Source organism: Callorhinus ursinus, unplaced genomic scaffold (assembly GCF_003265705.2).
Source record: "Callorhinus ursinus isolate GAN/ISIS: 27379988/994484 unplaced genomic scaffold, GSC_fseal_2.0 scaffold45, whole genome shotgun sequence".
NCBI classification, from domain to species: domain Eukaryota; kingdom Metazoa; phylum Chordata; class Mammalia; order Carnivora; family Otariidae; genus Callorhinus; species Callorhinus ursinus.
The window spans coordinates 9,039,962-9,066,521 of record NW_027397107.1 but is presented as its reverse complement, the minus strand read 5'-3'; the positions used below and the strand labels follow the sequence as shown (position 1 = coordinate 9,066,521).

Sequence of the window (26,560 nt, the reverse complement as noted above, 5' to 3'; positions counted from 1 at the left end):
AAGCCATGAATTCTATGTGCAGTATTCCCCTAGTGCTGGAGTTTTCCTGTTCTCCTTGATCGGTAAACTTGGTCTTGGCTTGCTGGCTGTTCGTGCTGATCTTCTGGGGGAGGGGCCTGTTGCGTGGTTCCCAAATGTCTTTGCTGGAGGTGAAATTGCCCCGCCCTTGTCGGTCTGGGCTAAGCAAGCTGGTCCAGTTTGCTCTTAGGAGCTTTTGTTTCCTGCAAGCGCTCGGTACAGCTTTGGAGGACCAGGATGAAAATGGTGGCCTCCCAGTCTCCACCCGGAGGAGCTGAGAACTCGGGGCCCCGCTCCTCAGTGCGCCCCCTGAGAAAAGCAGTCACTCCCGTGTCCCCGATCTCCGGCCGCACTCCGTGCTCACCCAGCCTGTGACCGAGCGTTGCTATCTCTGGCACCCGACCCCATATTGAGTCTCCAATCCCAGCAGATCCCTGCGGTGCGCTCTCGCGCCGCTCCTCCCCGGGGAGGAAGTGGAGTCTCCCCGGCTCTGCCGCTTTTTGGGTCCCTGCTGGAGGAGCAGTGGCCCAACTGGGCCGCGGATCACGGTTTATGGCAACTCCGAGCTGAGAGTCCATGCCTTGACTCCGTCTCTGCAGCCGGCTTCCCTGCTCCAATACTGGGAGCTCTGCCGCATTCAGGCACCTCTGGTTTTTCTGTGACCTTGAGAGTCATGAGACCACACTGTCCCGTGAGGATTCCACCCCCGCTTAGCCACTGGAACGTCCCTCAGTGGAGCCAGCTTTTAAAAGTTCTGATTTTGTGCTCTGCGGCTCTAGCACTTGCCAGAAGCGGCCCACGGATGCCCCCTCCCCTGCTGTCTATCCTCCTGAATATCGCCTCGGATTCACTTCTCTGCACGTCCTAACTTCCAGAAAGTAGTCGCATTTCTGTTCAGAGAGTTGTTGCTATTCTTCTCTTCGATCTCCTGTTGAGTTCGTAGGTTTTCAGAATGGTTTGATCCCTATTCAGCTGAATTCCTGAGACCAGACGAAGTCCAGGTCTCCTACTCCTCCGCCATCTTGCTCCACCCATCCCGCAACTTGAAATTTTTAAACAGGTCCCACATCCTGTTCAGATGGCACACAGCCTAAAGGATCATTACCTTTATAAATATACCTACTCAATCCTCATCGGATTAACTCACTGTGTTTTAATCCTTTGGTGTTACTCTGTTTGAAATTCTCCGGGTTGAATTTTTGTATGCAATGTGCTTTAACAGGGCTTGCCTCTTAAAATGTGATTAATTACTTCCCCCAAATAGGCCTTGGCACCCTTCCAACATTTGGGAGTTCGCTCTCATGGGCAGAGGAAATAAACTTGACATACTGGCGCGTGAACGGTGACAGATCAGCAATGGCCCAGGATGGGGTGGGGGTGAGGATGGTAGTGGGCTGGTTCTGGAAGGCTGGGACCAGTGGTTTGGCTGTATGGATGGTGTCAGGAAGTCCCCTATGTCAGAGATGAGATACAGGACACATAGCAGAAGGAGCGAGGCTGCAGACGGGCAGGTAGACAGTAGCCCAGGGACTGTAATCCACAGAACTGGATGGAATTCAGGCCAGAAGAGCAGGCAAAAAAACTCGAGACCCAGATGGAGATTCTGCATATCACAAGGTCAGGAGCCTTTCATCAATGATATTGGTTAATGGAGGAAAAACCATAGGCAAGGCACACCATGACATGGGAAGACTAGAAGCTGCTAGGTCTCATAGGCAGGACTGGGTTTAAGTTCTTCTGGTGCTGTTTACCAGAAGTCTGTCCATGAGCATAATTAACATCTGCCAGCCACTTATTTTACTTCAAGTGGAGCCAGTAAAATCCCTTTTCTATGTTACGGTGAGAATTAAGTGGAATTTGGTGTGCAGAGTGCTTGGTAATGGGCTTGCTAAATAGAAACTCTGAACAACTCTTAGTTACCTCCCTCCTGCCCTGGTCAAGGTGTTCTGGCCTGAGCTGCAAGAATGGAATTTGACTCACCACCAGAGGTTTACATGGGAGCTCCTACAGGTCTCCTACCCAAGCCTGACTTGCTTTCAGGTTTGAACAGAAACTAAAGCCCAGGGTGATTACTCAACTTGATGAAGGTCCTAGCAGTTGTTAGAAGCAAAGCCAGAAATATTACTGAGAATTTTCAAAATTCTAACCCACAGGCATCTCCAATTAAGCATGTAAATACTTACTGATATCAATTGGAATTTGGGGTGAAATAAGATTTGTATCTTGGTGAGGAGACTTCTGGGGATTTATTACAGAGCCTATGAAGATAAGTGTAATTTTATGTTTCATGGATACATTTTTATGGATACCCTAAGGGTCTGCATGTTTGACTTTAATGCTTGCACTTATCTAAATATCAGAAAAGTAATAGTAAGAACATATGAGAAGATGATGTGATCCAGGCAGCATCTTCTTCAGGGCATGCAACTCATCTTGCTTACACACTGGTGGTGATAGATTGTTCTGATTTATCCATTTTTCCATCCTGTACCCTATGGCAATGGCAACAATGATCGGATTATGGAATGGAGTGAGTCAGGCTGTCTGTTTTAAACCTGTAAGCTGGGATCTCCATTCACAGCCTTGCTTCACTCATCTGGCTGGTCAGAGGAGAACCTCAGAGTCCTTGCCTTTCCTTCCAGGTCCTGCCTAGCTCCTCTGTCTGTATATCTCCAATTATGTTGTTGACCTTCCTTACCCAGAGGACAGGGAGAGGTGGAAGGAAGCAGCAGACCACTCTGGATTTGTAGGTGGTAATTTTAATAAGCAAGGGCACTTACTTATGTGGTTTGTCTTGGGCAGCTGCAAGATGAGTAGATCTCCACACCTGCCTTCCAGAATCTTAAAAGTCTTTACTGTAGAGGCTATAATGGGGTTCAGTCACATATGCCATCTAGATGGTCTTAACACCTTTCTCTCAAGGATACATCCACTGTGGGCAGAACATACATTCCAAGGACAGCGGAGGGGGTGAGGAGCTTCTGATTGTCTGGGTTCAGCTTAAGGATCAACTGATGGTCATGTCCTCTTGATTACCTCCTTCAACACGTGGGTATACCTCCCATGGGACTATCTATTTGAAGCTGACTTTTACCTAATATGTAGCAGAGCTTAGTAAAGAATGTAGGCTCAGGAGCAAGACTGCCTGAGTTGGAATCCAACTTCTATCACTTGCTTTCAGTATGACCTTGGGCTAGTCATGTAGCAATTCTGAGCCTCAGTTTTCCAGTCTGTGAAATGGTGACTATAATAGAACCCTCATCATGAACTATTTTGAGGATACTGTGTGTTCAAAGTGCTTAGTCGAGGATGGACACATAGTAAATTCTCCTTAATTTGTTATTATTATCTCGTCCTAAAGCTACTGATTCTTGGCTTCTGTTCATGGAATCTGCCATCCCCCCACACCCTACTCAACCATTTGGGATTCAACTCTTGATCTTGCCTTTGGGCCAAGTCCAACACAGCCTGTCTAAGCTGTGGTGAGATCAGAGCTGGGCATGGATTTTCCTTGAGAGTTGCAGGACTTATGATGGTGACTTATAGCATGATCTTGAGCTGCCTGGATTCTACTGTTCCTTAGGCCATGTTGACCTTCTCACAGATACATCTGTGGTGCCTTGCACAGTGCCTGATGCAGAGAGAGTACTTAGTAAGCTATGTGCTGACCACATGAATGGGTACATATGTGTCATTATTCAGGGAAGGACTACAGTTTCTTATGTAGCCTTGAGTTGGCCCTATGGCAGTGTACTTACCATTCTGGTTTCTTCTGTGTTACTTTCCTACTTTATAGTTTACCATGTGACAGGAAAGGGTAGAAGATCTAAGTGGGTGGGCCATGGATGAACGAGAAGTGGAAGAACACCGTAATCAACAAGGAAATGTGCTAATTTGGGCCCAGGTCAATGTCAAGGCAAAGCACATGTTGGAAACCGAAGAATGGAATCCTCTCTGACTCATTCATCTTCACAGAGTCGAAGGAAGCCAGGTGGTCACAGTGTTTGGGACAAGGTGGTGGGTCCTGCATCAGGCTGTATTGAGCAGATGTTTATTAAAGGCGGCCTATGGCTGTGTGTGCAGACAGAGAACAAAATTTTGCCAGAGAGGTACCAGCATCTTAGTGGGGATATGGGATATGTTTTAAGCATGAGTGGTTAAGCCAAGGACTCAGTGAGACAAAGGAGAAGGAGGGCTGGTATCAGAATCAGGGAGGATTATAAGCAGAATGAGAAGTGGGTCAGTACTAGGTGAAAGTTATCACCCAGGGTTAGCAAGCTTTGAAGTTTAAGGGAACAGGTCCCACAAATCTGTCCTCACTTCTGACACCAACTGCTAGTTTGGGGATTTTCCAAAACCACCCTCAGTTTGGATAATTTGTTGGAGGACTCAGAGAACTCAACTGAAAGTCATTATGCTTTTAGTTATAGTTTATTCAGGGAAAGGATACAAGTTGGAACCAGCCAAAGGAAGAGGCACAGGGGGCAGGGTCCGGGAGAGGTCCAAATGCAGGGATTCTGCTTATCTTCTCCCCATGGAGTCATGAACAGTATTTCCTCCCCACCATGATGTGTGACCATAACCACGAAGTATTGCCGACCAGGGAAGCTTCCCAGAGCCTTTGGTGTCCCGGGTTTTAATGGGGCTTGGTCATATACTGCACATGTAGCTGACCTGTAATTTCCAGTTCCCCTGAAGGTCAGAAGTGATACCACCTGGTCCAAAGCCCCATCATAAATCACACTGTTAAACTGTCAGGTCAGCAAAGTCCCCAGGCAAACAAAGACACTCCCATCAGGAAGGACATTCCAGGAGCCTTGGGCTCACCTCCACATAGCCCAGGGAAAAGGCTAGACTTTGCTTTGGGTGCAATAAATTCTTCATAGTTATTAAGTGTTGGGTTGTCCTTCTCTGAAATTATCCCATGGTTGGTGATGCAAGAGGGGAAGCAGATTATAACTATACACACCTAGACCATATCAATTTTTGACCTTTCTATGGGAATGACAGGGTGGCTTGGTCCTTATGAGTAAGAGCTATGTTGGCTGAGCCTAACGGGGCAGAACCCACCATAAATCGAGCTGTAACCTTTGCTTTGCTCCCTGAGAAACTTGACTACATCTGTTCATCCTGGTAGATTGGATTACATGGACCGAAGTCACAAGAAACAGGTTTTAAAAATCACAATCACATGTATTAATTTGTAATGAAGTACACACACTCACATATGTGTGCATACCTTTACTAAGAACCAGAGGAGATCATCTGGTTCTTTACTAAGAACCAGAGGGACCCAAGTGCCAGTGATTCATCCACTGAGGACACCAAAATTCCCCGGCAGGCTGATTCGTCAGCACAGAATCAGAGCAAAGGGAGCTGGGTATTAAAGATAGTGGTTTCCACAGTCTGATGGACTGGACTTCTCCTGTCTGGCAGCATTTTTGGTCTAAATAACCATACCAGACTCCTACAACGAGAGCACAATTTCTCCTGGTCAGCACTGACAAGTCCTGATTTTCCAACTGTCCATTTTCATTATTTCTTATCAGATCCCAAAGGCTTCTCTCATTACATTATTTTATATTACAATTTACAAGCTTATTTTATATAAGTGACATTTCAGAGTAACGGGTTCCCGGCATGTTAATCTCACTGATGAGCCAGCTCTAAATCACCACGTGGAGTGGGTTAATACTGTTTTTATCCAATGGGGGACTGCCAGGCTGGAGAGTTCCAGGGAGTCAGACTTCCCCCAGATTCTAGGACATGGTGGTGATTTGGAGGCCAGCTTTGAACCCTCTGTTCTCATCCTCCGTAGAGACCTGGCAGGTGAGTGCTTTGTATAATTGCCTGGGGGAAATAGTCATGCTTGGGAGATGTATCTTCTGCAAAACTCTTTCCCCACAGTAGAATAGAGACCATGAAAAAAATAATGGTAGGACAAAAATAGCTGGTTATTTCTGGGTGGGAATTTCAAGTTCTCCTGTAATACCCAGGCATTACATACCTAGGCTTTATGCTTCACTTTGCCCATGGGCAGACTCTTCTAAGTCTCACTAAGACTCTTCTAAGTCTCACTAAGACTCTTCTGGGCTCACACCACAGTGTGTACATATGTATGTATAATATAAATCCATAATGCTCTACATAATACAGCAAAGAAACAGTGGGGCAAATTTCAGAGTTTAAAATACAGCATCATCATCTTTTTAGAGCCAGAGTCACCTTAATGTGCTGTCTGCCTCACTCAGGCAAACTTTAAAATAATATCATATTTCACAAAACCCTATTAAACTGTCACATAAATTCCCCTTATTTCCTTTTCTCGTCAATGCTGATTACCATGGAAGATATTTCTGTGTCAGTGGAAATTCTTTCCCTTCCCATCAGCCTCCCCTCTTGCCTTGTGCTTTTGGGTTTCTGTCTCCGGGGAGCAGTCTCCTAGGGATCTCTTTGCGTCTAGGAACAGAGGGAAATGTAGCCACCCTGCCCACCCTGTTGACCCATGCTGGGTTTCACGTAAGCTCTGAGCAGCTTAAGCTTCCAGCTTTAATTGTCGCAACAACACAATGAGGTGAGATTATTATTATTATCTTCCTTTGACAACCAGAGAAATTGAGCCTGGCTATAAATAGCTTATACAGGCTCAAGTCTCTGTGAAGTGGCGGGACTAGGGGGTAGGTTGATCACTTGTCCTGTTTTGCCCAGGACTGAGGTGGGGGTTCCACCGGACATGGGACTTCCAGTGATGAAACTGGGACAGTCCTGGGCAATCAGGATAGTTGGTCACCTGGGTTTAGATCGTAGTCCATTTGATTGGCTGAAAGCCCTTAATCTTAACCATTATGGACACAGCCTCACCTTCACAGAGCAGAATATGATGTAATAATACTCTTTCTATTCCCATCTGTCTATATTGGGTTTTAGACAAAAGCTTTTAAAGTCAAATTTGAATGGTTCTCATTCAAACTAGATGTTGTCACTCTAATATTTCACTCACTCATTGACTCACTCATTCAGTTTATAGCCTGAATAATAATATAATTCTCATTAATTGATCATTATACAAATTACTTAATTACATTATTGAGCAATTAATGTATACCTTATACTTTGCAAAATGTACTATCATATTTAATTTGGACAACAGTACCATGAGATGGGTACTAGTTTTTTCCAACTTTATTGGGATACAGTTGACCTCTAACACTGTGTGAAATTGAAGGTGTACCATGTAGCAATCTGTTACACATATATCTTCTGAAATGATCACCACCATAAGGTCAATGAACACATCCATTGTGCGGTATAGTTTTTTTTCCCCCAGTTTTGCAAGTAAGGCCCTGAAAATCAGAGAACTTAAGTGACTGACCACGAAGAGCATGCAGAGCTGGGATTCCAACCCACGTCCAAGGCTGGATTGCTGGCCAACTCAGGGCATACTGGAGCACCGCTTACCTGCTCGACTGCGCCAAACTTCAGGGCTGTGTTCGAGTCTTCCTTGTGTCCCTGTGTCTCACTTCAAAATATAACCACAAGAATTCTGTTTGAAAAGATTCATAGCAAGGGCTTCAAAATCAAGAGCTCTCAAAGTAAGCTTAAATGAATAAGGACTTGATATTTAAAATACCCACTTACATGCAATCTGAAAGGCCCACCTCTGATGCAATCTCATGGCATGGCCTAGGGGATTATTTTAAACCAAGGCACTAGTGGGATATCATTTGGCTTGTATTAAATGGCTTTCTGGGGACCTTTAAATCTATATACTGTGCAGGAAAAACTGATGACCGAAGATTCTCACCTGATGGAATTGTTACACTTCGGGCCCACAGTCCCCTCCTTCTCATCTGTCTATGTCTTTCTCTCTGTTTCTTTGAACATTTGTCCTTCTCCCTCTCTAAACCCAGAAGGAAGAAAGGAAGCATTTCTTTAACTTCCTACTAATTTATAAAGCCATCCACACACATGCCTGGTTTAGAAATCTTTTTTTTTTTTTATTTTTTTTATTAAGCTCCATCTTTCCAATTGTGCTCTTTTAAAGCTGCTCATCCCCATGTGGATCTGCTTCCCAGGCATGGCTTAGTAGAACTTTACACAGTCTTGCTTTAAGTGCCTGCCTGAGTCTCAGACAGGGTGATTTTCCTCTCACTTGTCTTTGTTTCTCTAATTCATATTTTTAATGAAATTTGTGTATGTAAGTATGCATGTGTGTGTGTGTGTGTGTGTGTGTGTGTGTGCAGGAGACAGGTGTATACCAGTCATAGAGCTAATTCTTAGTTCCTGGGAAAATAAAATTCATTAAATATACATACTCAGGGCCATTTTAAGATCTTCTTAGGCCTGAAGCACTTCAAGAGTTGGAGGCCCCATCATATGTCACATTGACCATATAAAGTGTGCTCACATCCCACATCGAGTATTTTTTTACTGAATTTGAAACAATTTCATTTGCTTTCACAATTATTTGGCTATGGCTGATAATTTATAGTTGGTTATGATTCCTTAGCCGTCAATGTCTGTAATCAGGAATTCCTGCAAAGTACAAAAATCTTACCCTACAGATTACTTTCAAAGATAATAAAATTTTTATGAATACTGAATTTAACAATTTGTGAAGTTGACATAATAGTCTACTGTTGGGACAATTAAACATTTATTTCAATTTAATAGTTTCTTTTTTATTTTTGAGGGCCAGTATGTATGTTTTTTTCAGATCTCAGATACTTTTCTGAATTTTGCAAAGCATGCTCGCTCTGACCACAGTAGCCCACCTTGAGTTATGCTCCAGCGAGAGGCGGGTAAGGCAGGTGAGAAGCACAAGGCATGGTGGGCTCAAAGGATTCATGCTATGGTAAGAAGTATGTGCCAGATAGCATAAGAGCACAGGCTCAGGAGTATTTCATTCAGCCTCTGAAGGAGGTAAGAGGGAAATTACCCTGAAATGAGTGACATTTGACCTGAACTTGAAGTCCAATGGAGCTGTGTGGCAGAGAGGGTGGGCATTACATGGAAGGAAGAGTCTGTACAAAGATATGGGGCAGAGTGGGCACAGGGAGACAGGAGGGTGCTGCCTGTGCTCTGTGTGTGTGCAGGGGGTGTGCTGGCGCAGGGGTGGCCAGGGCTGAGCATCCCTGCTCTGGGAAGGCAGATCATGAAGAGCCTTGTGCCCCAATAAGAACTGTGCCCTTAATTTTATCCTAAGGGTGGTGGGGAGGGGGGGATGTCACTGAATATTTTGAATCAACAGGAATGCAGAAGATGGAAAATATCTGAAAAGGTTATTTTGGAGGCAGAAATCAGAGGCTGGGTAACTCTCTGCATGTGGAGTCTGGTGAGACCTTCCCATTTCCAGCGAGTTGACCAGAAGGACCGTGATGATTCACAGTCCACACAGGGCAGCGATGAGACCCGGAGACAGTTGTGTTCAAGGCTACGTACAGGGGCTATGAGCTGGTTACTGCCCCTGCCACCAGGACCTGCAGGAGGGTTTCAGGAAGGCAGAAGGAAGCACTGAAGTGGGGTGGGGGGAAATAAATATTTGATGCTGAAGGAAGCCTGGTTTGGAGGCAGCAAAAGACTTTGTATGCTGATCTCAATTTCTTGTTTTCAGGCCTAAACGTGTCACTAATATCCTCTGTCAGGCTCTCTGACCAGACCGACTCTGCACACACTCTGTTGATTCCACACATCCTGGGAGCTCTTGGCCTGCCAGGGGCTCTTTCTTCTTGCCCAGTCATCTGTGAACATACCTAATTCAGAAGGTGAATACATTTAAATGGCTTAAACATAAAAGGCAGGTTGCCAAGCAACTGGGAATCTGGAATAGCCTTGTCAGGTTACGTAAGTGAGGAACTGGCGGGTCAGGACGATAGAATTGTAGGATTGGAACAGCAATGATGATAACCCTCTCTCTCTTTCTTTTTCTTATTTCTTCCCTTGCTCCCTCCATCCGTCTCTTACCTCAAACCAGCAGCTCAGCCTGAATTTTAAACTTCATTTCAAAATGTCATAACTCCATTCTGTTCCAGGTACCCGCAACAGCTCTTGGTTCCGCCTGCAGAGTAATTAGGCAGCAAAGTTACCTGCCTATGCCGGCGCCCCCCCGCCCCCGTTCCTTAAACCCCTCCAGCTTCCCCCCACAACCTGTACCACACCTTTACTCAACTGCAAGAGTAAAAATTTCCATGGTGCAAAGAAAGTAACACAACTATTGAAATTTCCTGGCACAGTTTCAGTTCTAAACTGCTCTGCTCCACTGTCAGGTGGTAACATATGTTTGGGGCTTAAGACTCTTAAATTTTCTCCTTCTACCTTATTGGTCCTTACGACTTGGGCCCATAATTTATTCGTCGTGCGGTTTTTGCTTGGCGATTTTTCCGCTGTCTTAAATCGCCGGGTCTGGAAAGAGTTTGGGGGAAGCTGAGATTCCTGAAAGACACTACACTGATGAGGGCAGGCTCTCAGTTTGTCATTTATAACTGAAAGAGAACCATGCTGTTTGGCTGTTTAAAGATGTCCATACACATGAGAGCACATTTTTGCCCCTCACTCGGCTCATCCTTTCTTTGCCTTCTTCACGGGTCTGTGTTAGCATCCTGCGGTAAGACGGCCCCAGCAGTTCGCTGTAACCCCATGGGGGCAGAGACTTTGCTTCTGGAGGAGACTCCATCTGTCTTTGGAACCTAGAGTCTGCTCCCTCAGGCACTTTGGATTCTTTTCCCATTCAGATATGTTTAGGCAAATAATGTGGGAAAGAACAAAGCAAGAGACCCGTTGTATGTGACCTGGGAGCAGAATGATTCATTAGAATATTTTGAAGTTTTCTGAGCAAAGCCTACAGCTCTTTAATTTCTTTCTTGAAGTTTCGTTGCTTTCCGTGCCTTATATTATGCTAAACCTAGCGAAATGTAATGTAGTTAGCATAACAAGGTGGGATGTGTTGCATGAGTCTTTGTGGAGCATGAAAAGTTCTCCTTCCCTCTCATTTTGGTTATTCATATTTCTGGAGGATACTGTGATGCACAGCTCTATTGAGATAAGGGGTCAGGCCAGGAGTTCTGGCAGAGACTGAGTAAGCCTTGGCTATGTCTTCACAAGGCCTCCATTCAGAAATAGCCGGTAGTGATGTGGCCCCACCCTGAGTGGTCTGTAGGGGACAGAGTCCTCCTGGGACCTTCTGGAGCTTGAGGAAGTTAGTTAATGCTCTCCTCTGGGCAGCATTCATTCACTAGGGGGTGGGGGGGACAGGGGAGACAGTGCCCCGGGGTACCAGGGAGCCTGCAGATCCCAAGGCGGAATTGCAGACATCCGTAACAGATCAGCTGATGGATTGGTGGCGGGGGGGGCAGGGGGTGCAGCAGCATCTGTCTGCAATTTTCCTGATGGGATTACACACTTCTCCCAAGTGACTGTCATTTCTGTGTGTAGTAAATTCCTCAAACCCAATCCAAATACTCTATTATCATACTGTATATATTATGTATCATTATAGCACAGATGTATTATTTTTTATTTCCAGCATATTATAATATAACAAAATCTGAAAAATCTGTAGAGTTTGATGCAGATGAGGGAATGCAGATGAATTTTCTCACATTTATGCAGAGTCGAAAATTATTATCTCAGCCTCGATTATATTACTTCCTCTTGGTTATCTGAAAATTGCTCAGGAATAGATTTCCTGATTTTCTCTTAATTTATACCCATTATCCAAACCAACTGTGTGTGTGTGTGTGTGTGTGTGTGTGTGTGTGTGTATATATATATATATATATATATATATATATATGTATGTATTTCAGAGACAGAAGGGTACAAAGTAAGATGGCAAGATGGCCCTTTGTAAAGAAATATGAGTTTGTAATATTTCAAAATTGAATTGTTTCACAAGAAAGAAGACAATGGAACAGAATGTTTTGTCCAGGGAGGAAAAGCCTTATTCTTTTATTCATTTCCTCAGTGCCTCAACTGTATTCCACTGGAGTACATTAAGTGTGATAAAAGGGTTCAGTTAAGAGAGTCAATAGAGGATCTAGGGCTGTGGTGTTCAGGTTAAGTAGTCATGAGCCACATGAGGCTGTTGAGCAGTTACACGTGATTAGTCTGAATTGAGACATGCTGAAATTGTAAAATACACACCAGACTTCTGATGACTTAGGACCCCAAAATGTAAAATATCGCATTAATCATTTTCATATTGATGACACACTGAAATGGTAATATTTTTGATCTGTTGGGTTAAATATAATTTATTATTAAAATTCATTTTGTATTTTTTAAACAGTTTTATTTATTCACTTCACCGGGGGGAGAGGGAGAGGGAGCACAGGCAGGGGGAGGGGCAGAGGGAGAAGCAGGCTCCCTGCTGAGCAGGGAGCCCAATATGAGGCTTGATCCCAGGACCTCAGGATCATGACCTGAACCGAAGGCAGATGCTTAACTGACTGAACCACCCAGGCGCCCCTTCATATTTTTTTTATTTTAGAAAAACATAGCTACTAGAAAACACAGAATTTTGCACATTATTTTTGTGGCTTGCATTCTGTTTCTGTTGGACAGGGAGAGCTTTGCTGCTCAGAGTGTGATTTGGACCAGCCGTGTTGGCACCCTCCCAGGAGCTTGGTAGAAATGCAGGATCTCAGGCCCTACTCCACAGTCACTGAAACAGAATCTGCTTTATTTATTTATTTATTTATATTTATTTATTTATTTTTTGATGTAGTGTTCCATGATTCATTGTTTGCGTATAACACCCAGTGCTCCATTCAATACGTGCCCTCTTTAATATCCATCACCAGGCTAACTCATCCCCCCACCTCCCTCCCCTCTAGAACCCTCTGTTTCTCAGAGTGCACAGTCTCTCATGGTTCGTCTCCCTCTCCGATTTCAGAATCTGCTTTTTAACAAGATTTCTGGAGGATTTACGTGCACAATCCAGGTGGAGAAACACTGCCCTAGTTGAGAGAAGTTTCCAAAAGGTCAAAATTCTTTCACTCGCAATAAATAACTATTTCCCTTGGGAAAACTGGGAGGTCTTTGAAGATAGGTCCTTGGTCTGGAACCCCTTGGCATCCCCAGTGTTTGATATCGTGTTTGGTACACAAAAGATAATCAGTAAATGTTGAATAAAAGAATGGGTGCATCATCCTGCCTATTACTTGGTGGATGGAAACTTTCATAATGGTCATAGAAAGTGAAAGAATCAGATGGGTAATCACTATTGAAGGGTAATAATTTATAGTGATCTGTCTTCTTATGGCATCATTTTGGTACCTGAAACACAGAGCAGTGTGTGATTGTCACGTGAAGAACCCAACTGGCCTCCATGTCTGGACTTGAAAAACATCATTCTGACTATGGTATGGAAAAGTATCTTCAATGGAGCAAAAGTACAAATTAGACCCTTCTACTGCCCTACTCGAAGTCTCCGTGATTTTCCATCACAAGCACAGTCTTTTTCTGTAAGACATGCATTATCTGGCTCTCATCCACTTCACGCACTCTGTGCCAGCCCTGATTAAGTGTATGTCTTGAATTGGCTGAGTTTCCTCCATCCAAGGAGGTCCATACCTAGGTGTCAACTCCTCAGGGAGCCCTCTCTTTGATCATCCTTTCTAAGATGATGACTCCACCCCTCCTCTGGATTCTCTGTTGCTTCCTCTCTGCTTTATTTCTTTATTTTTTCCATAGTCCTTAGGTGTTATTGTTTGCCTTCCCCACTAGAAGGCAAGCTGCTGATGGCTAGGACTTTGACTCACCCTGGTGTAGCACCAGTCCCCATTATAGTGCCTGATGTATCTTAAGAGCTCAATACATACTTGCTGAATGAATGAATGAATGAATGAATTTTGGGAAAATAAAAAACCCCAGTGAATTAATATGTTGTGACACAATTGGGCATGGAGGGGTTAATTACAGGAGCTAATTACAGTTAATTATACCCTTCTACTCAGCAAACATCTTCTGAAACCCCCAATATATACAGCTTTAGGAAGAGAGAAACAAGGCTCAGGAACTAGAGGGAATAGCTCTGGTAACAAGGCAGAGCCATGGGAGGGAAAGGACATGCTGGTTTGGGAAACAGCATGAAACAGAAGGAAGAATGTTTGGTTCAGGAGTGATGGAAACAAGACCAGACAGTCTGGCTGAGGCCAGCTGGTGGGGGCTTTCAATAAGGACTCTGTGAGGAGTGTAGACTCCAGCACAGTTTATTATGTGGAAGGTGATGCAGTCAGATTTGGGATTTCTGTTTGTAGATCACTGGGGTTTCTGTGTGGCTAGAGCAGTTGGTGAGGAGGAAGTTGCCTGTCTGTAGTGAAGTGGGAGGGATGGATGATGGAGAGAGGTGGAATGGGAGAGGGTGGGGCCTTGGAGGTCCTGGGCATGAGTGGGGAACTCATTGTACTTAAAACTTCCCGTCCCTGCTGTATGTCATACTTAGGATTTGTGAAGAAGCTTAACAAAGTTCAGGAAATGATTCACGGTCTACCAATGGCAAGATGGCGACCCTCGAATTTCTATAGCTCATCATTGTGAAGAGCCTATGGTTCATGGCTTCCTCCCTACTGCCCCAAGACTCCTCAGGGGGCCGTGCTCTCTCCCTGCTCTGTCAGTGCATGTACCTGCACATCTCCTTGGTGAAAATGAAGAAATCTCCTCACAGAAAGAAGTCAGGGCTTCTCAGGCTCTGTGTCATTCTTTTGGGGGTATGGAGGTCACACTTCAGGCTTTGAGAGGAAGACAGGGTGCAAAGTTGGGAGGGGCAAGATCTGAGGCCACTTCTTGCCACTGGAGGAAACTGCAGTCTGGTCAGTTTCTTCTTCTGATGGTGTATGGCCAGGAAGACTGTAGCTCAAGAGTTTGTAAAGGAGGTCACGTGAGCAGGCAGACCCCACTCCTCTGGGAAGGATCATGCCCGGTGCTTGGGGGCAGCAAGAGAGATCCAGCCCAACTTGGCCATTCTGAAGCAGATTATTAGCAGGGATCACCTTCACTCTTGTGCTGCCATCTGACTTCTGACCACTTCACCACTTACTAGCACTTGCATCTGAATATTGGAAAAAGTGAAAAAAGAGTTGAAGCTTCATGTAATTTTGCTTCTTGTTAGGAGCTCTATTAAAATAATACAGGAGAACATAATAGAACCAAAGGGGATTGAAACCATTGGCTAAGGCATTTTATTTTTATCTACCATATTTCAGTTGCCATTGATAATCATTGAATTTAGTGCTGCAAAGACCTAAGAAAGCCTTACTTTATAGGTCAGGAACTGAGATTTCAAAAGGGTTTAATTTCCCCAAATCCATTTAATCAGTACGAGGCAGAACCTGGTTGCCTGGTTCATAATTTGCGTGATACTTGATTGCCCCTCAATGTATCATCAGATATTGTCTCAATAGGATTCATTTCAGCTTTCCTCTTAAGTACACACACAGAATAATACATGATCAAATGAAAAGAACGTTGGATTTTGATTCAGAGCACCCCAATTTTTTTCATGCTTTCTCTCCTTCCTAGCCTTATAAACAAGAAGAGAATAATACCTGTCTTCCTACTTCCCAGATTTACTGTGAGGACTGAAGAAAGAATGGAGGGGAAAATACCTTCCCTTGCTGCAGGGTTCTATAGCAATGCCATCCGTGTGTTTCCATATAATCCCACTCTTTTAAAAAGTCCCAGTGGTGTATTAATCTGTCAGAGATCCAGCAGTTATGATAACATCGAATGGAATCAAAGATTTTTTTCTAGTTCCTACTGTTGAAATTCTAAGAAATTAGAAATGTATGAGGAATAAGTGATATAACCTTTGGAGATAAGGAAATGCTTCATTATTTGCAGAGATTAGGATTGCCCACCTGCTAGTTTCAACATGATCAACTGCAATGTTTCAAAAATAAAAAGTATAAGAAAGTTCAAGAACTTGAAAATTCCAATGAAAACCTTCTCCCTTCTTTTGGAAACCATGTAAAAGAGAGTGTGTATGGCAGAAAACAAAAACAGGCATTCTTACATCTGCAAAACAAAGAGACAAACTTCTGAGTACTTGTAAGGGCTGTGAAAAGCAGCCAGCTTCCTGCAGGATCTTGGTGGAAGAAACATGAAAAGAAATGGAAAACAGAGTTCAGCATCAGGAGTGTCACATTCCTATACTCAGCAAAAATACTTTTCAGAACTGAAGATGAGATGGATTTGTTTTCAGACAAGTGAAGGAACCACAAAAAGGGAGAGTACTCAATTCTAGCAGACCCATACTTCTTAGAAGCAATACTAACAGATGATTTTCCAGGCAGAAGAAAACTGAAACCTAGATGCCAGAAGGAGTGAAGAGTAATTAAAAAGGGCAAATATATAATTTAATTGAAATTAACACCATGTAAATGTTTTGTGAATTTTAGATTTATAATGGGAATTAAAATAGATTATATCATTATAATAAATCAAAGGTGCATATTATAATCTCTAAGGTAGCTAATTAAAGAACAAAAGACATATAAGTACCAGACTAATAGTGAAGAAAAAAGGAACAATGTGAAAAAAAATAGGCAATCAGTCCAATTGAAGACAAGATAGGACAGAAAATAGATAATACAATAGTTAAGGCAAATGGAGAACAAATAATAAAATGATAGTGTTAAACCCACATATATCATTAATTTCATCAAATGTAAATAGAATAAATACTCCAAATAAAATCAGATGTTAGAGTGAATAAAATACAATATCCAACTATATCATACTTCCAAGAAAGAAACACCTGCTGAAAAACTATAGAAAGTTTGAAGGGAAAGGGATGAGAAAAGATACACATTGTAAATACTAACCGGAAGAAATCTAGCCTATATGAATACAGATAAATGAGAAACTAAGGCAAAATGCTTTAACAGAAATAGAGAGATTCCTTATAACAATAAAAAATTCCAGTTAGGACTACAAAGCGACTCGAAATCTAGTTTCTGTTAATAGTATAGCTTTAAAATAATTGACAGCATTCCAAGGAGAAATGGATAATCTGAAGTATCTTTGGAGACTTGTTACATACGTCTTTCAGGAACTCAGAATAAGGAGACATAATATCAAGCAAGAATAAAGAAAATATGAACAATATGACTAACAAACCTGATATAATTGGTGTATATGGAACATGGCACTCAACATTCTTTTAAACACATAGATGATATTTATAAAATTTTATCACATTCTGAGCTAATGATCTAAATATCATTTCAAGTTCTTTATAAAAGAACAAAAATATGAAAGGCAAAGAAAGTGGAAGGAAGAATAAATAAAAATTATAGGCAGAAATTAATGAAAGAAAAAATGATTATAAAATAGTTTTTGGAAAAAACTAAAATGATATGCCCTTTTTGAGAATGATTAAGAAAAAAAAAAAAGCCTCTGTACCAGAAATAAAAATCAGGGACCATCACTAGAGATTCTTATATATAATAAGAGGGATTTAAAAGCAACTTTGTGCCAACAAATTTGAAAATACAGTTTTCAATGCAAAATAACAGAAAAGTATAATTACCAAATGGGCATAAGAAGGAATAGAAAATCTAAACAGTTGGATTTTTATTACACAATTTGAATATGTTTTAAAATAATTTGGAGGTTCCGGGTGGCTTAGTCAGTTGAGCATCCAACTCTTGATTTCGGCTCAAGTCATGAGCTCAGGGTCATGAGATCAAGCCCTGTGTCGGGCTCCAAGCTGAGCAGGGAGTCTGCTTCTCTCCCTCCTCACCTCCCTTTCTCTCTCCCTCTCCTCCCAACTCATGCGTGAGCTCTCTGTCTCTAAAATAAATAAATAAATCTTTAAAAATAAAATTGGATTTGTTATACAAATTGGGTTGTTACTAAAATCTTCTGAGAAAGAGAGTTCTAGGCTTAGGTGACTTCCCTAGGAAATTTTACCATAAATTTAAGGAAGAAATATTTCCAATCTTCAAAAAGTCTTACATAGAAAAGAAAAAGAGGTAATGCTTTCCAACTCATCATAACCTTGATAACTAAGCCTGACAAGGACATCATAAGAAAAAAAGTCCTTACAAGTCCATCTCTCTCATGGGACGTAGATGAAAAAATTCTAAAGAAATAACTGAATCCAGAATTACATTAAAGGATAATATAATCAAATTGATTATATTTCAGGAATGTCAGGTTGATAACACCACCCAGTTGAAAAAAAGTGCCGTAAGGTTTGGAGAGGAAAAATGAAACTGTTGTTTTTGCAGAAGATAAGATTGAGTACGTAGGAAATGCTAAAGGATATTATGGGAGGAAAAATATGAATCTCAACCTTTATGTCAGATCATAATCCAAAATTAACTTGAAACACCTTATGTTAATTGATCTGAATGTTAAATTTAGACTAACTCTTGCAGAAGAAAATTATTGTCACATTGAGTTAGGCAGAGATTTCTTAGTGAAACACAAAATACCCAAATTACAAAAGAAAAAAGGGCATACATTTGGTTTTATCAAATAAACTTTTGTGCTTCAACATACATGGTCTAGAAAATAAGAAGGTAAGCCAAAGACTTGGAGAAGAGTTGACTGAACATATATCTGCCAGAGGATTGCATTTAGAAGGTATCAAGAACCCTTCACACTCAATAATAAGACAAACAACCTGATTTTAAAATGGGCAAAAGATTTGAACAGGCGCTTCACTTAAGAAGGTATAGAAGTGGCGAAAAAACAACACAAAGTTCCCAACATCATTAGTCATCAGGGAAATGCAAATTGAGATAACAATTAGATACTACCTCCCCATTAGAATGGCTAAAATTAAAAAGCCTAACAATGTTAAGCGTTGATCAACATGTGGATCAATTGGAACTCTCAGACATTACTTGTGGGCATGCAGAATGGTATACTCGTTGGGAAACAGTTTGGCAGCCCCTTGTAATAACCTACTATAATATTAACCTTATTGTAATATGCACAAATTCTATAGGTAGGCATTCACTTCAAAGAAAAACATGTACACAAAGTATAACAGCTTTATTCATAATAGCCTTAAACTGGAAAGAACTCAAATATTAAAGCAATGTTTGATTGATTGAATTGAGCTGATAAACTAATGGTGGCATATCCATTGCTTTGTGGCACACTGGAATATGAGTCCGTGGCCAAAAGGAACAGATTATTGATACATACAACAACGTGGATGACTCTCAAAAGCATTATGCTGAGTGAAAGAAGCCAGACAGGAAGGTCATATGCTGTATGAATCAATTCTTATGAAATTCCAGAGAAGACAACGCTATTGAGATGAAAAGCAGATCACTGGTTACCGTAGGCTAGGGATGGGAGATAGGGACATAGGGATGCCTGCAAATCAGAATGAGGAGGATTCTTGTGAGGGTAATAATCCTCTATATTGTGATCATAGTGGTTTTACAGCACTGCATACATTTGCCAAAATTCACTGAATTGTAAAATTGGTGAAATTTATTGACTGTACATTATACTATAAATAAAGCTAATTAAAAAAAAGAGATGGAGCCCATGGTGCAGAAAATGTACATAGTATGCCACCTTTGGTGGGAAACATTAGTATATTCTGTAATGTATACAAATTTTTCACCACACCTATTTTCAGATTTTCTCTTTCTTCAGAATCTTCTTTCAGTGACAGTTTTTCCCGTATTTGTTTCCTTGACTCCTTCCTTACCCCTTTGGCCTTAAATCAAATTTTTAAAAAGATTTTATTTATTTATTTGAGAGAGAGAGTACAAGTGAGCATGAGCAGGGGGAGGGGCAGAGTGAGAGGGAGAGAGAAAGAAGCAGACCTGACTCGGGCCTTGATCCCAGGACCCTGAGGTCATGACCGGAGCTGAAGTCAGACACGTAACTGACCTAGCCACCCAGGCACCCCAATCAAGTTGTTTTTTTTTATTGTTATGTTAATCACAATCAAGTTGTTTTTATGCACTCTCTTCCAGAGTGAAGGCCCAGGTAGTCTTCCTTGACTTTGGAAATCATTCCGCTCTTTTGGCCATTTCTCCCACCTCTTAAGCCCAGTATCTGAGTCTTCAGCTCCAGTGAGCACTGCTGTCTGATCACACCCCTCCATAAGGATTTTTCATGGGGCTTTTACAGCTTGCAAGATGGTTTTCAGTCTCCTTTAGCATTGGTTCCAAAGGTCTGCAGAGACAGGTGCAAACTACTTTGTATTCACTCCCATTTTACCTTCCATGTAGTTTAGTGCTCCAGCCACATCAAATCACTTTGCTCTTCTTCAGGCATTTTGTGCTCTATGACCTTGTTATTTGGCAAATGCACCTACTTAGCCTTTTCCTATCACCTCCTTCCTTTCTTTTCTTCATCTGGCAAACTCTCACTCAATCTGGACAAACCAGATTGAGATCCAATGTTATCTCTTCTGCGAAAATCCATTTCTTTCCTCTTTCTCCTCTGTGGTATACTATTTGAAAATGTTTTGCCTTTGGGAAAATTGACATATGATTATTATTTTCTGAAGAAGAGAACATTCTAGATAGGGATATAGCAGACATAAAAATTACTGAGATGACCTCTACCCACAGAGGTGTCCTATGTATAGATAGATACCTTTAAGTGAATGTGACGACTACATACAGAAGGGATCCACTCTGATGCAGGTCTCTTGCCTGTGTTTTGTCACTCATCATAGTGTCACAGATATCTTCTAGTGTCAACAGAAAGATCTAGGTGCCATTTTAACGCTTGCATAGCATTTTGTTTACGAATCTTTTCCTTAGCCTTCTGTGGGTGCACATTTAAGTCACTTCCAGTTGATCACATCACTATAAATAATGTTGTAATGAGCATTCCGCTACGCTTTGAAAATGTCTTGACAAATGTCCCTGATCACACTGGATCATAATTATCTGTGTGCCTGTCTTTCCCACCACACTATTATTAGTTCCCTGAGGGCAAAAACCACTATTACCCTTGGAACCTCCAGAACCTTCCAGAGTGCCAGTAGGAGTTTAATATATATTGTTGAAAGAAAAAAGGAAAAACTGGATGGATGTTTATATAGCTGGGTACACATGTGTGTCATCACATATGTCTTCAGTTCTTACTCAGGTTTTCATTGGCCATGAGCCTCATATAATCCCCTACTTGTTTCTAACCTCTTTTTACAGATGTTGTTACCACTGACATAAATTCAATACCTAGCTTTATGAATTAGCATATTGCCAAACCATGACTCCCCCACAGATTTTGGTGACCTCCAGAATAGATTTTATAAATTACAGAGGAAAAAAAATGCAGATACCTGATACCCTTTGCCCTACCCTAAGCAGAAATGAGTTTTTAAAACTGAAATTGTCAATAACAAGAAAAAAAAAACACATAGTATATGTGTCGCATAGTATTTACAGCTGTTGTCTATTATGGGTTCTCTGGAGCACCATTTGCTGCTGCAGCTGAATGGTCTTATAAGTTTAACTCACCAATACAACTGTAAAATTGTCTTAAATCACAGAGGAAAGAGAAAAATCAACTAGAAATGGCTAACATGCTGCTTATGTCTTCATGAGAACCCACAGTTTTCCCCATTTGCTTCGTCAGGATGCTCAGAACAGCCTGTTAGGTCTTGTGGTGTATTACAATATAGCAGGTTATCAACCTGATTCTCAGAAGGGAAGGAACACTGTGGACAAGTCTTCGCAAGGGCTGCATTTGCTTAATGACTAATGCACCGAACTGTACTGGGTAACGGGCGGTGGGAACCAACTGGCCCAGACAATGAGGGTGTTCAGTTGGTATTGGAAATTTACAAGAGCTTAAGCTATTTTTTATTTCTTCTTGCTGGGCTGGGAGTACTTACTATTGTTGTTCTATATGCTGTAAATGAACTTAGTTCAAAGACCACGAAGAGAGTGGTATGGAATTATAGAACTGAAAATAGTCTGCTGATTGAGTACAAATTCATCAAGCCTCTTTCTCAACAAGCTTTTTATTGGAGTGCCAATACGACTTGCTTTGGAAAGAGTGAGATGTAATTGTAAGCAAATGATGGAGGGGCAAGTTGGCCTTCAGTTAGGTTCAGCTCTGCTCAGCTAGCTAACTGTATATCTCTTTTCCTCCTCCATATGTTTATTTAGTAAGCTCCAGTTAGCAAATCATTAGTCTTACCTGCAGGATGCCCAATCCAATACTTGATTTCATCAGAAACTTCCATAACTCATTCTGTAGAAAATGGTGGGGCTGGAATGTGAACTCTGGAAATATGGCTCCAGAAAGTTGTTCTTTACTCAACAGACCATACTGTCTGATTTAGCAAATGCATGATCTACAATAATGTCAAAATGATTTTATGAAGCATAGCCTTTGGCATGTCTTTCTCCTGCTGAAAAACCATCATGGACTCTCTATTTCTTAGAGATAGAAAGAGAGAATGCACCCATGATTTGGGGGAGGGGCTGAGGGAGATGGAGAGAATCTCAGGTAGACTCCATGCCAAGACCAGCTCTGGGCTCGATCTCACGACCCTGAGATAATGACCTGAACTGAAACCAAGAGTTGGATGCTTAACCAACTGAGCCACCCAGGTGCCTCTGGACTCTCTACTGAAAACAGTGGCTCTAGGCTGTTCCTTTTTGGGACATGTGTATCAAATAGTCTCATGAAGACTCTCTTTCACGCTCTCCTCCCAAATCCAGAAAGCGCACGAAATGGCATTCCATTCAAAGTAACATATTTAGGGGCACATGGGTGACTCAGTCAGTTGAACATCTGAATTTGGTTCAGGTCATGATCTCAGGGTCCCAGGATCAAGCCCTACATCGGGCTCCCTGCTCCGCAGGGAGTCTGCTTCTCGCTCTGTCCCTTCCCCAGCTTGTGCTTTCTCTCTCTCTCTCTCTTTCAAATAAATATGTAATATCTTTAAAAAAAAAACAAAAACAAAAACCCAAAACCAAAGTAACCCTCCCAAAAACAAAGTAATATTATCAGGATGATTTCAAATCTGATCTTATATAAGTTAGACTAGAATTTAAGCAGTTGTAACAGAACTGTGATTACATTTGCCTGGCCAGAGAGTGGTTTATTGGTCTCAAATATCCAGAAGCACTGAAGAAGCTCATGAAGGTGTAGGGTAGCTGCTTAAGGAATTTATCAAGAACCCAAGTTCTTCCCATCTTTATGGTCACCATCTTTAGCATGTGACTTTGGTTCTCAAGTTGACTTCCTCACCTGAGAGTATTGTATCTGTGTTCAATGCAAGAGGAAGAAGAAGGGCAAGGAAAAGAGACAAAGACTACGACAGATTTGCCAGGTGAAACTGTCCTCTTCAATTAGTTCGCTAGAAAGACTTACCTCCTGCTACCATTTACATCTCATTGGCCACAACTTGATCACATGGCCACTCTTCCCTACAAGAGGATCCATGCATCTGGCTCTTTGAATCTGGACACATCCTTTCACCCCCAGAATTGGGTCTCATTGTCAGAAACAAAAGAAGAAAGGCTACTGGACAGAAAACCAGCAGTTTGTGCCATGTGTGTGCATAGTGTATGTATAGATATATATATCACATATACAATATCATAAGCAAACATTTACACTTTTATTGGTAACCAATGATTCTTCAGTAGGCACCATCAATGACCATAGCATACCTGTGAGACACTGACTCCATGGCTGAGAACTTCTGATATGTAGAATAAAGTCCAAATCCCTAAACAAAATATATCAGGAAGACCTTACTAGTTTGACACCAGCCTACTTTTCTAAATACATGTGTTACCATCCTCAGTCCTTCGTTTCAGCCACTTGTGGTTTCCTTTATTCTTCAATGTTCCAATTTTTGCTCCTTTTTGTTCTTTGCATGTGTCTTATTCTTTGCTTAGAAGACGCTTTCTCACCTTCTGCCCCATAGGATGAGACTCATTCTGCAAGACTCAGTCCAAAAAGCATCACAGCTCTGGAAACATCCTTCCCTCTCTCAGTCAGATCTGTCTTTGGTACTTTATATACACTTCCATTAGCTCACTTGCCAGTATTTGCTTGCATTTGTCACTACTGGCAAAGGCTATGGCCTCTTACGGAAAAAGGACTATAATTTATTCAACTTTCATATTCCACGGCTCCTGCAGTTCCTGGAATATGCTCAAGACACCTGCTTAGAGAAAAACAACCAAATATTATCTCCAATATATAAATGATCTATAAAGGGCTGACGTGATTTGCTCTCACCATAGTCAGTAAAAAGGTACCGATCTCTGCTCCTCCAACTGAGATCTCAGTGATTGTCAACAGATGGTGGTTTTTTAGGTTTTTTTTTTTTTTGGTCTAAATGGATGATAATAGTAATATAATTCACAATTACCTGTTCTTTAGCTCTGTTCCTGAAAGTTATTCAATTTTGTATTTCTTTTTTTTTTTCTTTAGAGATTTTATTTATTTATTTGACACAGAGTTCAAGCAGGGGGAATAGCAGTGGGAGAGGGCGAAGCAGGCTCCCCGCTGAGCAGGGAGCCTGACTCGGGGCTTGATCCCAGGACCCTTAACCACTTAACTGACTGAGACACCCAGGTGCCCCTCAATTTTGTATTTCTTTGCACAGAATTCGAGACACGGTTTGTTCCCTCAAAAAGGCTACTGTTTAAGGGAAGAAAAGCTGTATTTAGCTGGCAGTGATTTGAATGAGATGGAAAGAAATGACTAGTTTAACTTTTAGGCTGCTTGGTGGCTGGGGTATTTATACTTGGCGAATGTTTAGTTCTTGTCATTCAGGTGGGTTTAGGAGCTTTAAGGAGTTGGGTGAGGATACAAAAGGAAAAGAGAGTCAGAAAACACACACACACAATTGGACAAGGGGTTACAGCAGATGTGGTCAACTTCTGGTATGAGGCCACATCTTTCGCCCTCCTTCCCCAAACGTATTGGGGGTAGGGGGCAGACACCATTAATCAATCAAAACACACTTTTCACCTGAAGCAGGATGTGGTCTTAGAGTACATCTCAACATTATAATGGTCCAGATGTTTTCTCTCAACAAGGAAGGAAGACAAGCCCATCTTTCTCTCATCAATGCATTCTCCATAAGGTCTCTTCAGATCAATATGCTCCCTGTGATTGGGCAGAGAGTGTTTTCCTGATTCTTTTTGCACGATTGAGATTCCAGGTGCTTCACTCTTGACAAGTCTTTCTCAGTGTTGGAGTTCAGTGTCTTACAGACATAAAGTTCCCAGCACAAGTTCTGCCCTTGAATCCCATTTCTACTGGGGAATGAGAGGGGGCCATCCTACCCACAGACACCATCGTTGAGATGGGAGAAACTAACATGTAGTGAATGGCAAGTAATATGCCAAGTGCCTTATTTACATCTTTCTGTTTTTATAATACCCACAGAAGATCAGCATCATTGTCCCCATTTTACAGATGAGATGTTAGCCTTGCAGAAATGAAATTATTCACCTAAGATCTTACAACTGCTAAGTATGAAGATAAGATTCAATTTCAGATCTGTGACATACAGCATCATGCTATTGGATTCTGGAGAGTTAATTGTTCCTTTGGTGGTCTTGATAAAATTGGCTTCTTGGCTTCTTTTCATGCCACTAAGTACTTAGCTTTTGATAACAGCCTTGAGCTTTCACTTTATACTTTCTTGAGTCTTGCAAACTATAGAAGCAAATAGAAAAATGGATCAGTGTGGATCAGATGTGTATGGGAAACAATCAACGTATTCTGGACTTTATGCCAGTCAGGTGTAATTCTGGCCCCTGGGAGATTATCTTGCTGGAAATGGAAAGTGTATTTAGGTTTAATTTTCTCATGTTTCTGTCTTGGCAGGGCAGCGTCCATACCAGGTGATCACTGCCCGAGTGCACCCGGGAGAGAGCAACGCCAGCTGGGTGATGAAGGGGGCCCTGGAGTTCCTGGTCAGCAGTGACCCCGTGGCTAGACTCCTGAGGGAAAACTTCATTTTCAAGATCATCCCCATGCTCAATCCAGATGGTGTCATCAATGGCAAGTATGTCAGACACCCAGATCAACTGGGTCCTCACTTATGTCACCATGGTAATGCATTGTGTCGCTCAGAGGGTGTGGTTGGAGAGGCCTTGGTACTCTGGCGGGAATAAATTCTCTTGGGCTTCTGTTAGTGGGTACAAATAACAACACACTTTCCATACACACTGAGGTTGTTTCAGGTTTTTTTTTTTTTTTTTTTTTTTTTTTTTTGTTTTTTAAAGGGGCATAGATTATTGGGCAGTTAACTCCAGAGGGGTCCTTAGAAATAATCTGGTGTAAGTCTTTTTTTTTAAAGGAGAAAATTAGTGTCCATGGTAATCAAGGGATTTGCCCAGGGCACATGGTGGGTTAGTGGCAAAGTCAGAACTCAAATTCTGATTTCTCCACAGTTAAGACCAGTGCTTTTATTTCCTTACTGATATTTACTGCAGGGGGATCTTTATTCTGAGTTGTATTTTACTGGGTTCTGGATACAGCCCCAAGAAGGGTGTCGCCGTATCCGAACGGGCTGGCAGGCAGGGTTGCAAGGGGCTGTGGAATGGCTGGAGGGTCATGGTTGGTTGAA

At 41.9% G+C, this 26,560-nt stretch overlaps 1 protein-coding gene across 1 annotated transcript in view; it reads left to right on the top strand.

Annotated features, from left to right (window-relative positions):
* Positions 1-26,560, top strand: part of AGBL1 (AGBL carboxypeptidase 1) — a 784,924-nt gene that overhangs the window by 268,059 nt on the left and 490,305 nt on the right. The window contains exon 16 of the mRNA XM_025893095.2: positions 25,816-25,996. Within this exon, the coding sequence (XP_025748880.2) occupies positions 25,816-25,996 (181 nt within the window). The remainder of the gene's footprint in view (positions 1-25,815; positions 25,997-26,560) is intronic.